At 46.0% G+C, this 13174-nt stretch overlaps 1 protein-coding gene across 24 annotated transcripts in view; it reads left to right on the forward strand.

The window, feature by feature from the left end:
- PTPRF (protein tyrosine phosphatase receptor type F) overlaps window positions 1–13174 on the forward strand; it is a 399448-nt gene that overhangs the window by 285482 nt on the left and 100792 nt on the right. For 14 of the 24 annotated variants that reach the window (XM_068952831.1, XM_068952832.1, XM_068952830.1 and 11 more), the window contains 2 exons: window positions 3164–3352; window positions 10914–10931. In XM_068952831.1, coding sequence (XP_068808932.1) covers window positions 3164–3352; window positions 10914–10931 — 207 coding nt within the window. The remainder of the gene's footprint in view (window positions 1–3163; window positions 3353–10913; window positions 10932–13174) is intronic. The other 10 variants (XM_068952839.1, XM_068952834.1, XM_068952838.1 and 7 more) reach the window with 1 other exon arrangement.

Consider the following 13174-nt stretch of genomic DNA (forward strand, 5'->3'; position numbering starts at 1 on the left):
GGCTCTGCTCCTGGCTGGCTCGGGGTTTCTCGACAGCCGCTCTCCCTGCAGTGGTCCTCCTTCTTGCTGGAGGCCCGCGCACCTGAAGCCCTGGGACCATCCTCCTTTCTGTCCTTCTGAGAAAGCGCTCAGCCCTCCCTTGAATTCGAGCCCTGGATGCTGTGGCCGCCGGCCAGAGCGGGCCCCAGAGCTAAGCCCCAACCTTGGTGTGTCTGAAGGGCAGTCAGAGGAGGGACCGGCTTTCAGAGTCCCCTTAGCGATGTGCCCTGGCGCCGCAGCCTCCTGGGAGCGCACCTCAGCTCTTGCAGGTCTGCGTTGCCTCCGTGCCTGGTTGACGTGGGATCACACAAATCCTTGTTGCCCGTGTGTCTCTGTAGCTGCAGCGCGCTGGGGCTGCTTGCTCGAGTTTTGGCTCGAGCCAGGCACTCTGCAAACAGGATTTAAACCTCCTGGCGTGTGCACTTTGCGCTGCAGAAACCGGGCTGTGTCGGTCCTGGCACTATCCCGGGGAGCCGCCTGTAGCTCTGCAGCACTGGAAGCGCAACTTCTCTATTACTGTCATTTCCCACTGTAGTTTTTGGGCTTGTTCGTAGCTAAGGGAGAAAAAACTGTGCTGCAGGAGCCATTCGCGCCTGCCTGCCTGCACCCATGTTGTCCTCGATGCGAGTCTGGCAGGGCTAAGGGTGATCCCAGGGCGAGTGCACGGGTGCCAGCCGGCTGGGGTGTTTGAATGCTCCTGCCCGAGCTCAGCAGCAAGGCTGGGCTTGAAGGGGGGGGGGGGACACAGCATCAGAGCAGTACTGTAAGACTCTTTGGAGTCTAGAAAATGTTTCGTTTAGGATTTCTAGCATGGCAGAGGCATCTATGTTCCCATGTTCTTCTGTTGCACCCAGTGAAGTCATGGTTAGATCGTATAATTTCTGCTGGTCTGTGGTTCCTTGCAAGCTGCGGATTTCAATTTAAGAGCTAACTCCAGTGCAGCCGGCCAGCAGTGTACCTGTGGGTCAGCCACACATGAAGGAGTTTCTAATCCTCTCTCTCATTTCTGTGGACAAAGGATCACTGCAGATGACGAGAGATTTCTTGCACGAATGCTGGGTTTAGATTTGCTTTTAGCTATGTGCTAAGCCTCCACACAGACTTCGGATCAACCTAACTAGGTGATACTTAGCTTAGCCCATTCTGTGTAAACTCTTGAACAAACCAGGAAAGAGTGTAAATATTAAACACGACGATTAGGTTAACTCACTTCAGGGCTTCGGCCTCCTTGGACTGAACGTCTGCTCCCATATCAGAAATAGCAAGGTGCTGCACTTTAGGCAAACATCCAAGGGAATGTCATTGTTCACCACTTTTCATATGTATCTTCCTTTGCCATTCAGTCTATACCGGGCTGTACTTTTGTGTGTATGCTTCTTTTGTTTCCTTTCAGCCATGTAGGAGTATGCATTGTGGATGCTGAGTATTGAGTGCTTCTGTTGCTTGTTATTGAATACTGGCTCTGGTGTCTTTCCAGTTAAGCTCTATGTACCTTTTGTCTTTGAAAATCAATGGAGAGCAAATTAAAAAAGAACTAGTTTTCAGTGATACCTTTCATAAAAAAAAAAAAATCCTTTTATGTTTGTTGATGACAAGAGAGGTTTCTAGGGAGGCCCATCTGGGAAACAAAATATGGCCAGTGCTCTTAATAAGCCTTAGGAACCTTTTTTTCTGTTAGAAAACCTTGGATGCCTCATAGCCGCTCTCATCTCAACAGAAAAACAAAATTTCAGGGCATTGTTGTGTTTGCAGCAGATGTTGCCTTGTGCTGCAGTGTCTTGATGTGCAAACAAGTGAAGGGTCTTGGGAATTCTCCTGAGGTCTTAGGAAAGAATATCTAAGATTAGTTCCCAAAAGCCAGGATTGTGCAGCAGGTTTGGCGGTGCAGGTGTAGGGAAGACACCGGATGTGGCCTATTGCTAGTACCTTCCTGCTGGAAGGGAGGGAGCAGGGATCCGGATACACGGTGATAACAGCGTGCAGCGACAAGTTTAGACTCCTCGGGGACTTTGGAAGATGCTGAGGTCTTGTATGTTTAAACGTTGCAGTGAGCTGGGAGCCTTGCAGGATTTGATTTGCCACAGAAGAGGGTTTGCGTAAGTTACCTTAAAACAAGGCAAAAAAGAAAGAAATGTACTAAAAATAATTGAGTTTCCGGTGCTTTGAAAGCTTCTCAATGTTCTTCAAATTCCCTTCTTCTGTGAAAGCATGTCCTTTTGATTGCAGTTCAGGCTTAGCAGAGTACAGTACGTCTTGCCACAGAAAGTAAATGAGCTCTGCTCTGCAGCTGCTATTGAATGACGATGTTGGAGCATGCCTCGGCTTATCAGTGAAGGCTGCCTAATATATTCAGCCCAGCCTACCTGAGCGTGCTCTGCAGCAGCAAGCCCAATTAACTATTTTTCTACCTGCTGTATGAATGGTTTCAGCAGTTATGGAGGTGCTTCATTTCACAATATTTCAGTAAGACATGCCAGAGAGTGCACTGGCATTTGTCACGCACCTCAGTTGCTCTCCGCTGCCCAGAAAATGCACCAGGAGCTTGCCACAGCACAGGCCGGTGAGGCTGTGCCTGAGCAGAGTGTGGCTCGTTAGCTTTACGTTCATTAGTTTCTAAAAGCATTCTGAATCAGATCTAGGGGTATGAGGAAGAGATTTACAGAGTATCCTACCAGTGTGACAAAATGTTCCTAGTCAAAAAGAGAAAATGGGCATTTCTGGACCATTCTAAGGGTTTTGATTGTTTAGCTGTTGTTTTTCAAGATGCCTCAAACTATTTGGCTTTGTATTTGTCTGTTATCTTCAACTCGCAAATACCTGCTTTTACTGAATTATTAACAACAATAGACGGAGCTTACGTATCAATGAAAATTACGGACGTTTCCCAAGGCAATTGATTTAAACAGAGTTAAATTTAGTGGAAGCCTCTATTGGTATAATGAATGCTCATTATAGAGTCTAATGTGCTTTAAGGGCTTGAAAACCTTCTCAGTAGGGAAGCCAGGCTGCTGTTTTCCAGCAGAGGCACAGATGCTGTACCATGGCACTGCTGTCACGATGACTGTATCCCATCACTGTGCCGGAGCATGTCTCTTTAACCTTGTGCGTTGTTTTCCTGTTGCAGAAGACCACCTCCCAGCTGGCTTCCCCACCATTGATATGGGCCCGCAGCTCAAGGTGGTAGAAAAGGCCCGCACAGCCACGATGCTTTGCGCCGCCAGCGGTAACCCTGATCCTGAAATCTCCTGGTTCAAGGACTTTCTGCCTGTCGATACTGCAACTAGCAATGGGCGAATAAAGCAGCTCCGCTCGGGTAAGGTAGCCAAGCAAGTAAGCCCTCCCTACCTCCTCACTTCTTCCCCTATTCTCTTTAGCTGCTACAATTTTTTCCTCTGTGTGATGCTGAAATGCAGTTCTAAACCCAAATGTCAGTTTGATTTGAGCTTATTTCTTTTACAATATAAAAACAATTTTTGGAGCTGATCCGCTCTGGCAGGATATCGTGGCTTGTTAAAAGGAGGGATTAGCATGGGCATGCCTTTTGGAGCATCACCTGGATTCCTTCTTCGATAGACTGTCTTGATTTTGCCCCAACTCCTTGGTAGGCTCAGACATTTCACTACCAACACAAGAGGCCTCAGATACTTTTAATGGGAGCATAGTGCAAATCGTTATAATGAAACAGAGGCTGAGGTTTTACAGTCAGTGGTCACGTGCTACTTCACTGCTTACATAGACTCTGCAAGACAACACTCTACTTTCTGTGGAGATCTTTATCATTTTTGCTATGTGACAGGAGAAGAATTAAAAAAAAAGCCGAGAAACATCAGTTCTGTGAATTTCAAAGGGAGGTGGACACAGTTTGAAGGCACACTTCCTTTTTTTATTGTTTGATAAACCGAGTACAAGTTTTTGAGAGACAAGCTGTTAATTCCTGTTGGTGGCTAGGAAGGCGCTCATTTTTGCAGGGAACTCTTATTTTTCTGCTGCGCTGTTCAGTCTCCTGGGACTGTAAGGCCTGTTAGAGAATTAAAGCAAATAAAACATTGCTTTATTCATTGATGAATAAAAGTGCAGCTCCCCAGGGTGAATTGCAGAGGCTGTTTAACAATGCAGAGCAATGCTCCACAGCAGCTTTAGTCTGGGGGAAAAAAGCCCTCTGTAGCCTACAGAAAGTGCAGAAGAGAACGGAGCTGGAACAGCTTCTGTCTAGAGAGGTCTTGTGCTTAAATAAGAGGCAGACTGCCTTGCCTGGCTGTGCTGCATCTCTGGGCTCTGAAAAGGCATTTGTCGTGAGGGTTGCTGCCAGGACAATACCATCTTCCTCCTAGCAAGGTGAACGTTTAATACGTTTCTCCGTAGCAGGTGCCCTCTGCATAAGTCTGACGATGCTTGGCTGATAAGAAGCAGCCTTTAACTTGGGGGAGTGGGTAATGAGACATCATTCTTGTCAGAAATAGAAGCCAGCCTGACACTCCTGATCCCACCTTGATGTACCACGGAGCGCTAATTATACTAATGCATTTATAGCTTATGAAGTTTCCCAGTGACCTTTAGCTTATCTCCCCCACAACATGGTTTAATCTTGATCTGTTTGCGCTGAAAGAAAATATCACACTTGTTAATTATTCTGAGACGCTTTAGGAAGCAGCGACAGGAAAGTGCACATGGATGTATTTCACTTCATAGCTGACTAAATCAGCATCAGAAATTACCATAAACGAGCAGCAAGGCAGCTCCTGATGCACTTGCTATACGTTCTCCAACCCCCTTTTTACAGGCACTTGGCTGCCTCTCTGCCAGCTGCGTCACAGGTTTGGTGAGATAGAAGGCTTAAAAACAAGCCAGTAAACCCTGTCACTGTGTCCAAATTTTGTTTCCTATTTGCCGTTCTTGAGCAACATCTCAATTGAATGTTTCACCTGGGATTCCAAGTCTAGAGCTGGCTGCTTGCTGAAGACACGGTAATTACCAAGGGAGGTGTCAAGGGAACCTTTTAGAAATCAATGAGCAGTGCACATCCTCAGACTCACGAAAGAATTGATTAGCTCTCTAATGTAGTAAGGGAGGTTTCCACAGGTCAATGCAAGAGACTTCCAGATATGACTGAAGATTTATTTTCAGGGACCAGATGATATGAAGCCAAGACTCGCCAAGGCTCTGTCCCACCCTTGCAAGAGTGGGCAACAAGAAGTTTACCGCTTCTCATGGGCCAGAGCTTCGACCCAAAGCTAGCAGTTTTCATGGCTTTTTCCTGTATTTCTAGTTGGTGTAAAGTAGGGCCTGCCCTTTTGGAGTGCCTAGGTCCCACTCACCCGACCGCAGTCATCCTGTGCGAGCGCTGCGGTACGTTGAGCAGTCTCTGATCCATTTTGCAAGGTACTAATTGAACTCTCTAGTACTACGCCATAGTTGGGCAGAGTTGTTTCTCAAAGAAAAGAGTATTTAAATAGATACCTCATTACATGGGAGAGTTTAATAGTTTGCAAAGTCTCTGCTCCATTAAGATTGTATCTTACCGCCAGCCTGGCATATCTGCATGAATGTCAGTTTATACTGTCTCAATCTAAATATACGCTCATTTAATTTCATTTAATTAAAACCCAATAAAACTAGACAGATGTAATATGCTTAAAATAGTTACGATGCAATGTCAGCCCGATACTGCGTGCATAGGGTGTCCAACCGTCATCCAGTACATAATATATTAGTATTCAGATTTACTAAATATAGGTCATAAAGGTCAAAGCAGCTTTGGAATCCAACTTAGATGGAGGCTTGAGGGGTGATTTCATTTCTTCAGCCACCTAGTGCGATATAAATAGCTAGAGGTAAAAAAAACACATGCCTGGGAAAGGTGCTCTCTTCTGACACTCACAGTTATGTGGGCTGGCAGTGCTCTGGGGGCTTCAGGCAGGTCTTTGAACTAACACGCCATCAGATCACGTGTCCAAGTGGGCTCTGAACAACAGTTTCTAGAGGTCTGTTCATCTTCAGTGAAGGTACTAGAGAGTTTGTGCCGTCTTAAGCCACTTTAAACCCAGAGTGTTAGTACCTTTGCTAGCAAGAAAGCTCCAGTTTACAGATCTGCCCTATGTTGTTCCTGTCCCTCATTTGCTAATTACACCTATGTGTGTGTAAATGCATTTTTCTGATTAAACCTTCTAATAGGTAGCCTGACTCTTTATGTTTAGGGGGCTTTTTTTCCCCTTCCCCCCAATACGTAAGTCCTTCCCCAAGAATAATGCTTAATTCTTCTGTAAGCCCAGTTCTTGGGTAGTTTTGTCAGTAGGTGCTGGGCTGGTTGCTCTGGAGATGAGAACAGGAATAAATACAGGTTTTCACCTCCATCATCACAGATCAAGACAAGGTCTCTGACTTAGGCTGGTTGTAGCAAAGTTCTTCAGTGCTTATCTTGCTAGGACTTCCCACCTCTTGTAGAGAGGATGCTTTTCTGCCAACCCAGGGGCTCAGGACATCTCCCCGTTCTCAGCCAGGGTGCACAGCTTCAGTCATTGCCGCTAAGTCATTGACACAGCACCTGAGGCCAACTCTGGGCTGGACACTTCCCCAGCATGCTAACTCACTTTAAAACCTGTTAGACTGAACTGATTTTAAAACTGGAGACTGTAGTATTGCAGGTGAAACATATATGAGTTCGGGCAGCAAGGGCTTGGGTCAGTGCCACACCTCCAAACATGTTTTAAAATTAGATGATGATGTGGAGGAAGTTTTCCCAATATAGATCAGATTTGTGCTGATGCTTCAGAGCTCTTTGGAAAGAATCTTGCATCTTGAGCTCCCAAGACTTCAAAGCAAATCTGGTGGTATTCATACTCTCATTCATACTCTCTTGAGTGCTTCCAGTGAGTTCCACATTTGAAGAGTCACTCTTCCACCTTGCTCTTCAGAGAGCTTATGAACAAAATGTCAAATTAGAATAAAGAAATATCCTGAATGTTAACGTACAGATATCTTTGCCATGTAAGGAAATGCCAGAAATTCAGGGAGCCTTGTCATCTTCTATCTGTTAAAGAACTTGAGGTAACAAGTATCATCCTTTTTTAATCACCATGAATTAACTGCGTTATGGAGCCATGCCCAAGACCTTAGCGTGACTTTCAGGCATTTAATTGCAAATAAAGTATCAGAGAGGGCTTTGCAGGTGACTTCAGTCACTCTCCGGAAAAGTGTAGGTGCCTCTTAACAAAGAAGCAGTGGGAGGCTGCTTACCAGATCATCTCGCTACATTTATGCCCTCAGAGTTACGGTAAGCAAGCATTTTTAATTCTGGTCTTGATAGCTAGAAGCACTACTAATATGGAAACAACAGAAATGCCCAAAATAAACAGCACAAACTTGCGAAAAGAGGCAGTCCCTGGCTCAGAGGGGCAGCAGCGTAACAGGTGACTGATACGTTCTCCTTTACTGGTAACAACCAGCACTCGGTGCCCAGCAGAAGTCACTCAGCTCTTGGCAAGATACAACTTGGAGTGCAGACATCAGATGGGCATCCACCTTGAAAGATGTATGTATGAACAGCACAAAAGAGTGGGGATCAGGGCAGTATTATCCAAAGGGATTGGGAAACCCACGCTAGGATGGGTGCTCTCTCGGGAAGGGACTGACTGGGCAAGAAGCTGAAGCAATACTGTGGCCAGCAGATGAACAGCTGAAGTTTTGTATCCTAGAAGAAAGCATCCTGTCCATCTGAGTCTGGCTGTGTGAAGTGCGCAGAGCAATGATGGGATGCACACAAGACCCCCAGTTGCAATTGGTGGCAAATAGCCAGTCTCCCACGTACTACTCTCACTTCTGGAAATAGTTTCCCTAGAACTAGCTTAGGAAGTAGCTGAAAGCACTGACCAGTTTATCTGGGATTCAGCGCTGCATTGCTCTACTGCCTTGTGGCCAGCAGGAGCCTTGGTTTCCCTGTTTTATGTTGTTTTGGGGCTCTTTTGGTGATTTAGGTTTGTATAAGAAAGTATTATGTTGAGTTTGTATCAGCAGAGCAAAGTTTGGATCTTCTCCAGCAGAGCCTCTCCTCCACAATGGGAAATACTGATGCAAACAATCCTGCAGGGTTTTCCAGCGTATCACCCTATGTCTTGCCTCGCTTTGGGTGCCTGATTGCACATCTCCAGCACGCAGAGAAGTTGTCAGGGTCTGCATCCCTTGCTGCTGAAGTGACTGCCCTAGGGTGTTACTCAGTGCCGGTCATCACAGAGGCAAAACAAACTCTCTTCCCTTTGGAGTCTTTCACACCCTTCAAACTGCACAAGAAGTTGGTTTTGAAGTTTGCTATCGGGGGTGTCTTTTGTATAAAGAGGCCTGGCGATCGCAGGACGCAAGTTGGTCTCAGTAACTGTTCAAGTGATGGCACCTCTGTCACTCGATGGCCTCTCTTGGGTTGGCACTTTGTGGCTTGTGTGCTGTGATTCAGTCCCTTTGCAGGGACACCTGAGAGGATGCCGACCAGAGGTGCGTTGTCATATGAGGTGTGGGGGGAGAACGGGAACCTGTGTTCCTGCTGTCAGGATGAGGAGGTTAGGGGTCCCACAGGAAAGCCTTGTGCGCTCTCTCTAATGGTTTCCTCGGAGTGAAGAGTGAATGTCCTGACTTTGCAAAGGTGAGAGAGACCCAGAACACTGGGTTAAATACAGCGAGCCTCAGTGCTGCTCCCACAAGGGCTGGCTTACATTCAGAGGCCAGGAGGACTGGGATTTAATGCAGGAAAAAATGAGCTGGTCACACTTATATTTTAGGGAATCTGTTTCAAGTATGCAGTTGCTCCTAGAGTGCTATGTAGACAATTGTGCGTTAGAGAAAGGTTATAGCTTCTACAGGGAGTAGACTTACACATGTGCTGCATATCTTTTCAGTGCTAGGGCACTGAAACCCATTTCAGCCAGACGAGGGAGAAGGAAGTCCTGTTTTTTGCCCCTTGGGCTTGTGCTTGAAGCCACTGCGCTGTTCCCGTGGGAAGTGACACACCGTGGTGATGCTTTTCTTAACTCAGAGTTGTGAAAAGGGGCAAGGGGAGGCCCTAGACCAAGCAGAGTAAAAATATCACTTGGCAAACTTTCCAAACGGGCAAAGAGAAATAACCCTGTTTTCTGTGGCTGTGCTATTCCATGCAGGTATCTCTGAGTATAACTGTTCTGTCAAGGGTAACAGTAGTTCCTGAGATAGATAAATAAGCAGCAGATTTATTATAGCAAGAGAGAGATTACCCACAGCTTCAGTGACTGCAGGATCTCTCCTGATGCTTGTCATCTGTGGATAGAAAACATCAGAAAATATAACCAGACATAAAGTTAAAACGGGGTAATGTCATCTTGGCAGAGGAAATTCTAAAATGCATAGTTTGAATTGCTGCTCCTGCTCAGAGAAAGGACTCTGCCTAAAGGAAGGGTAGTTAGGAAAGCGAGAGAATAAGTATAAATATTGTAATTACTTTTTAAGAGGCAAGTTAAACATGCTTAAAATATGCCTTCTTTGTATTTACAGAAATTCTTTTCTGTCTTTCTTTCCCATTGGGTGATCATTGTTGTGGATAATGGAATGAGCTGTAAATCTGAGATACACGACACTCTTGTATGCATACTGGTATTTATTAATCAATACACTGAACATGATTTGACACACTGTGTCCTGTTTAACCCTGTTTTTCTGTCTGTTTAAACTCCTCAGTTTTCTTTGGTAAGTGCTTGGTATTCAGATCGTACAAATCTGCATAAAACCAACACATACCATGAACTGCCTACAGATTTGATATGCATGACTCTCTCCCTTGTACTAACAGCCTTCATATGTGCAAAATAAGACCAAGGGGACAAAAGTGGGGATGAGAAGGGTTCCCTGCCAATTTGTCCAGCTGGAGCATCTCCCCTTGAATCATGCATCGTTACTGACTCTGCGCTGACCTCAGGACACTGACCATTGGATCCTCCACTTGCTAAACACATTGACCTCATATAGCGAACCTGTATAGACTGTTGCAACAGGATAACTGAACCTCGTTCCCAGAGAAGCCCTCCTTATAAGATACTCTTTATTACGGCATGTAAAATTATCTTCAGTGCCTTATAAAGAGGGTAGGGCCTCCTTTCTCCAGCTAACATCCAAATTAGGCAGGAATGACGGAGGTCTGGCCAGTGTGCCATCGTTACATTACCAGAAACTACTTGGTTTGGAAATATTTTCTGTATGTAAAGTTAATTCTGTATGACACCAGTTCCTTTGCCGGAGGGAACCTGATGCAAGGTTTATGTGAACGTGGAGAATGGCTCAAAACTGATTTGTTATGCTCTCCCCTTAGTTTAACTTCTTTAAGTGAGCAGATTTTGTCCCACTGGTCATTCTAACCTCAAAGCAAAAATGCACCTGGTGCCCGCAACCATGCGCTTTCCACCCCTCCCACCCCGTACACCCACGGTCACGCGGCCCCCAGCCGCACACACCTTCCTCCTACTATAAGGAATGAAAGGGCCCTGCACCATCCCTCCAGCGTGTCCTCCATCTCAACTGCTTGCAACAGCAAGGGGGGTGAATGCAAGTGGGTGAGGGCAGCCAGCAAAGCCACCCCTGCGGCTTAGTCCGGCCCCCGTTCGCGAGGGTTGTGGTGGTGGCGTTCGTGGCTGCTGCAGGGCTGGATGCTGCCCTCCAGGAAGCGATGAGCTTTACTAACCTCCTGAGAGTGGCACTCTGACTTTTATTGCACATCAGTTTCTTTTTATTTATTCCTGTCGCGCTGATACAAATTCTAGCTTTAAAAAAAAAAAACTTTCTGCTTTTTAGTTATGATTTTCTTCCTTTCCTCTTTGTACTAATGCTTCTCTCTAATCTTATTTGCATTCAAATTACCTCACCAGGTGGTACACCGATCAGAGGTAAGAATGCTGAAATGTGCCTCCAGTTGTCACGTCACTCCATCTCCTGTCTGCCTCGTCCCTTCTCCGGTGTTTCTCATTCCCAGCTTTTACTCTCAGCCCTAACTCTGCCAGCGCTCTCGCTCATCTGCACTCTCCCGCCAGTGTGTTTATTTTGGTTGATTTTTAGCGTGACTTCTTGTAGACTCATCCATTGCGATTTTGCACTGTTGAAAGGGGGTTATTCAATGGAAAGTTTGCAAACTGGAAAACGGTCCCCGGCCTGTGCCGCGGGAGGGTTGGTTTCTCCTGCAGCTCCTGCAAGTCTCTGAGCTTCCCGTGCAGTCGTGGCCTCGGGGGTTCTGTGTCCGGGGAGGGTTAGATGGATTGCTTTGGTGGAAGTTTAAGGAGGTAACATTTTCACAAGAGAACAGCCAAACTCTTCTCTCCTGCTGCTGACAGGCACGAAACTCTTATCAGGAGATAAATTCCTGAAAACTTGAGCAAATCTGGCTCTGGGATAAGCAGCACCTTTGTTTGAGTGCTTTGTGTTTGCCTTTCAAGTGCACAAACCCTCTAATGTGGCAGCAGAGCAGAGAACAGCTGCCTCTAGACCCAAGGACCCCCCTTCCTGCGCCGGACAAGCTGGTGTTGCTTTGTAGCGTAAAGATTTGTTTTGAGTAAATGAATCAGAAACGCATCTGGCTGCTTTAAGCCTTCATTAATTAAACCCACCTACAGTTTGACAGCCCAGTGTGCGTAGTCTCAGGCTAGTTTGTCGCAGCCTGTATGCACCAGTAATGACTTTCCGAATGGAGTGTTGTTTTTCTAGCCTAAACACTCAAAGTTGTCCCTTTAGATTAACTTTAGTATGTTAATCAGTGCTACTTGGTAAGGCCCTTCTGAGTTCTCTTGTGATTTTGGTTACCCCTGCTGACTGACCCCTGGATTTCTTGATAGAAAATGACTACCACCTACAAATCGACACAATCTCATTCGTTCAGTTTTCCCCCTTCTCCCCTTCCCTCCCCCTTTTCACGAATCACTGCTGGAAGTTAATAATCTGACTCTTTGGAACTGGTTCTGTTGCTGGGGGTTAATGTTTTCAGCTCCCGTTAAGTGATTTTAGAGCAAATGTGAATTGCCGTTTGATGTGTATTTGCATTAAGTTGCCTCTGTAGGAAATCTGGGTCAGGGAAGAAGACTGCAAACCTTATTCTGATATGAATGGGCTTACATATCTGTCATTCCTCCCTTTGGAACGCGCAGAGATTGACAGCTGTGATGTTACAAGCTCCTTAAACTATTTCTTCATCTTCTATTTCTATTGCAAATCCTAAAATGAAATGACAGATTGAATGCTAACTAGCCGAGTGCTCTGAGCTCCCAGCGTTGCGCTCGGCACACGCTGCCTTGCCGGGGCCGCCCTGCGCAGCCACGCGCGCTCCCCCCCACGCCCCCCCCCCCGTGCCTGATGACATTAGTGACTCAGCACCAGAACCGCGTGGATGCTCCATACGTCCTGCTTGGGAACCGAACACATCTCTGTGGAAAGAACCATCCATCTCATAAAACATAAGTTCCCCGCACCCCCCACCCCCACCTCCGTTTGAGTCCTGATGAGGTATTTTAAGAATGTTCTTGACATTATTTAAAATATATATGTCCTGTTTGAATGTCAGAGATGACATTTCTGTGAGAGCAAACAGAAGCCATGTGCTGCTCTCTGGCTTCTCCCAGAGGATTTCTGTCAGCCTAATGCCTTTTATTTAAAACGGAGGTCATTGCATTTCTAAAGATAATGACAGATTAGATGGAAGTACTTGTATAATGGTGAGGTTATGTCCATGTGGAAGTGACTGTTCTGCCATGTTCTATACCCAGCTGCACTCTTGTTCCTCAGGAAGGTAAGTTGGATGCTTTGGAAATCGTTCGTTCGTTTGTCTGAAAGGAAGGGTGGACTAATGACTCTTAACGGTCCCTTTTGGTAATAATGTTTGGGGAGAGGGGTGGTTTTGTTCTGATTGAATTGCCACTGTTGACTGTGTCGATAGGAGATGTGTGTATGGGGTTCTTGGGAAGTTCAGCCCTTAGCCAAGGACTTTGTGCAGGCCCAATGGAAAATCCGCTTGCAGGAAACAATGTGTAATTAGCAAGAGGATAATCTAAGTAAAATTCTGCTGCGCAGCCCTTACCAAACAGGATAAGATTTATCTGACTGACTACCTCTTTTGATCTTACCCGCACATATTTGGTTCGAGAAA

This window comes from Struthio camelus, chromosome 8 (assembly GCF_040807025.1).
Source record: "Struthio camelus isolate bStrCam1 chromosome 8, bStrCam1.hap1, whole genome shotgun sequence".
Lineage (NCBI taxonomy): Eukaryota > Metazoa > Chordata > Aves > Struthioniformes > Struthionidae > Struthio > Struthio camelus.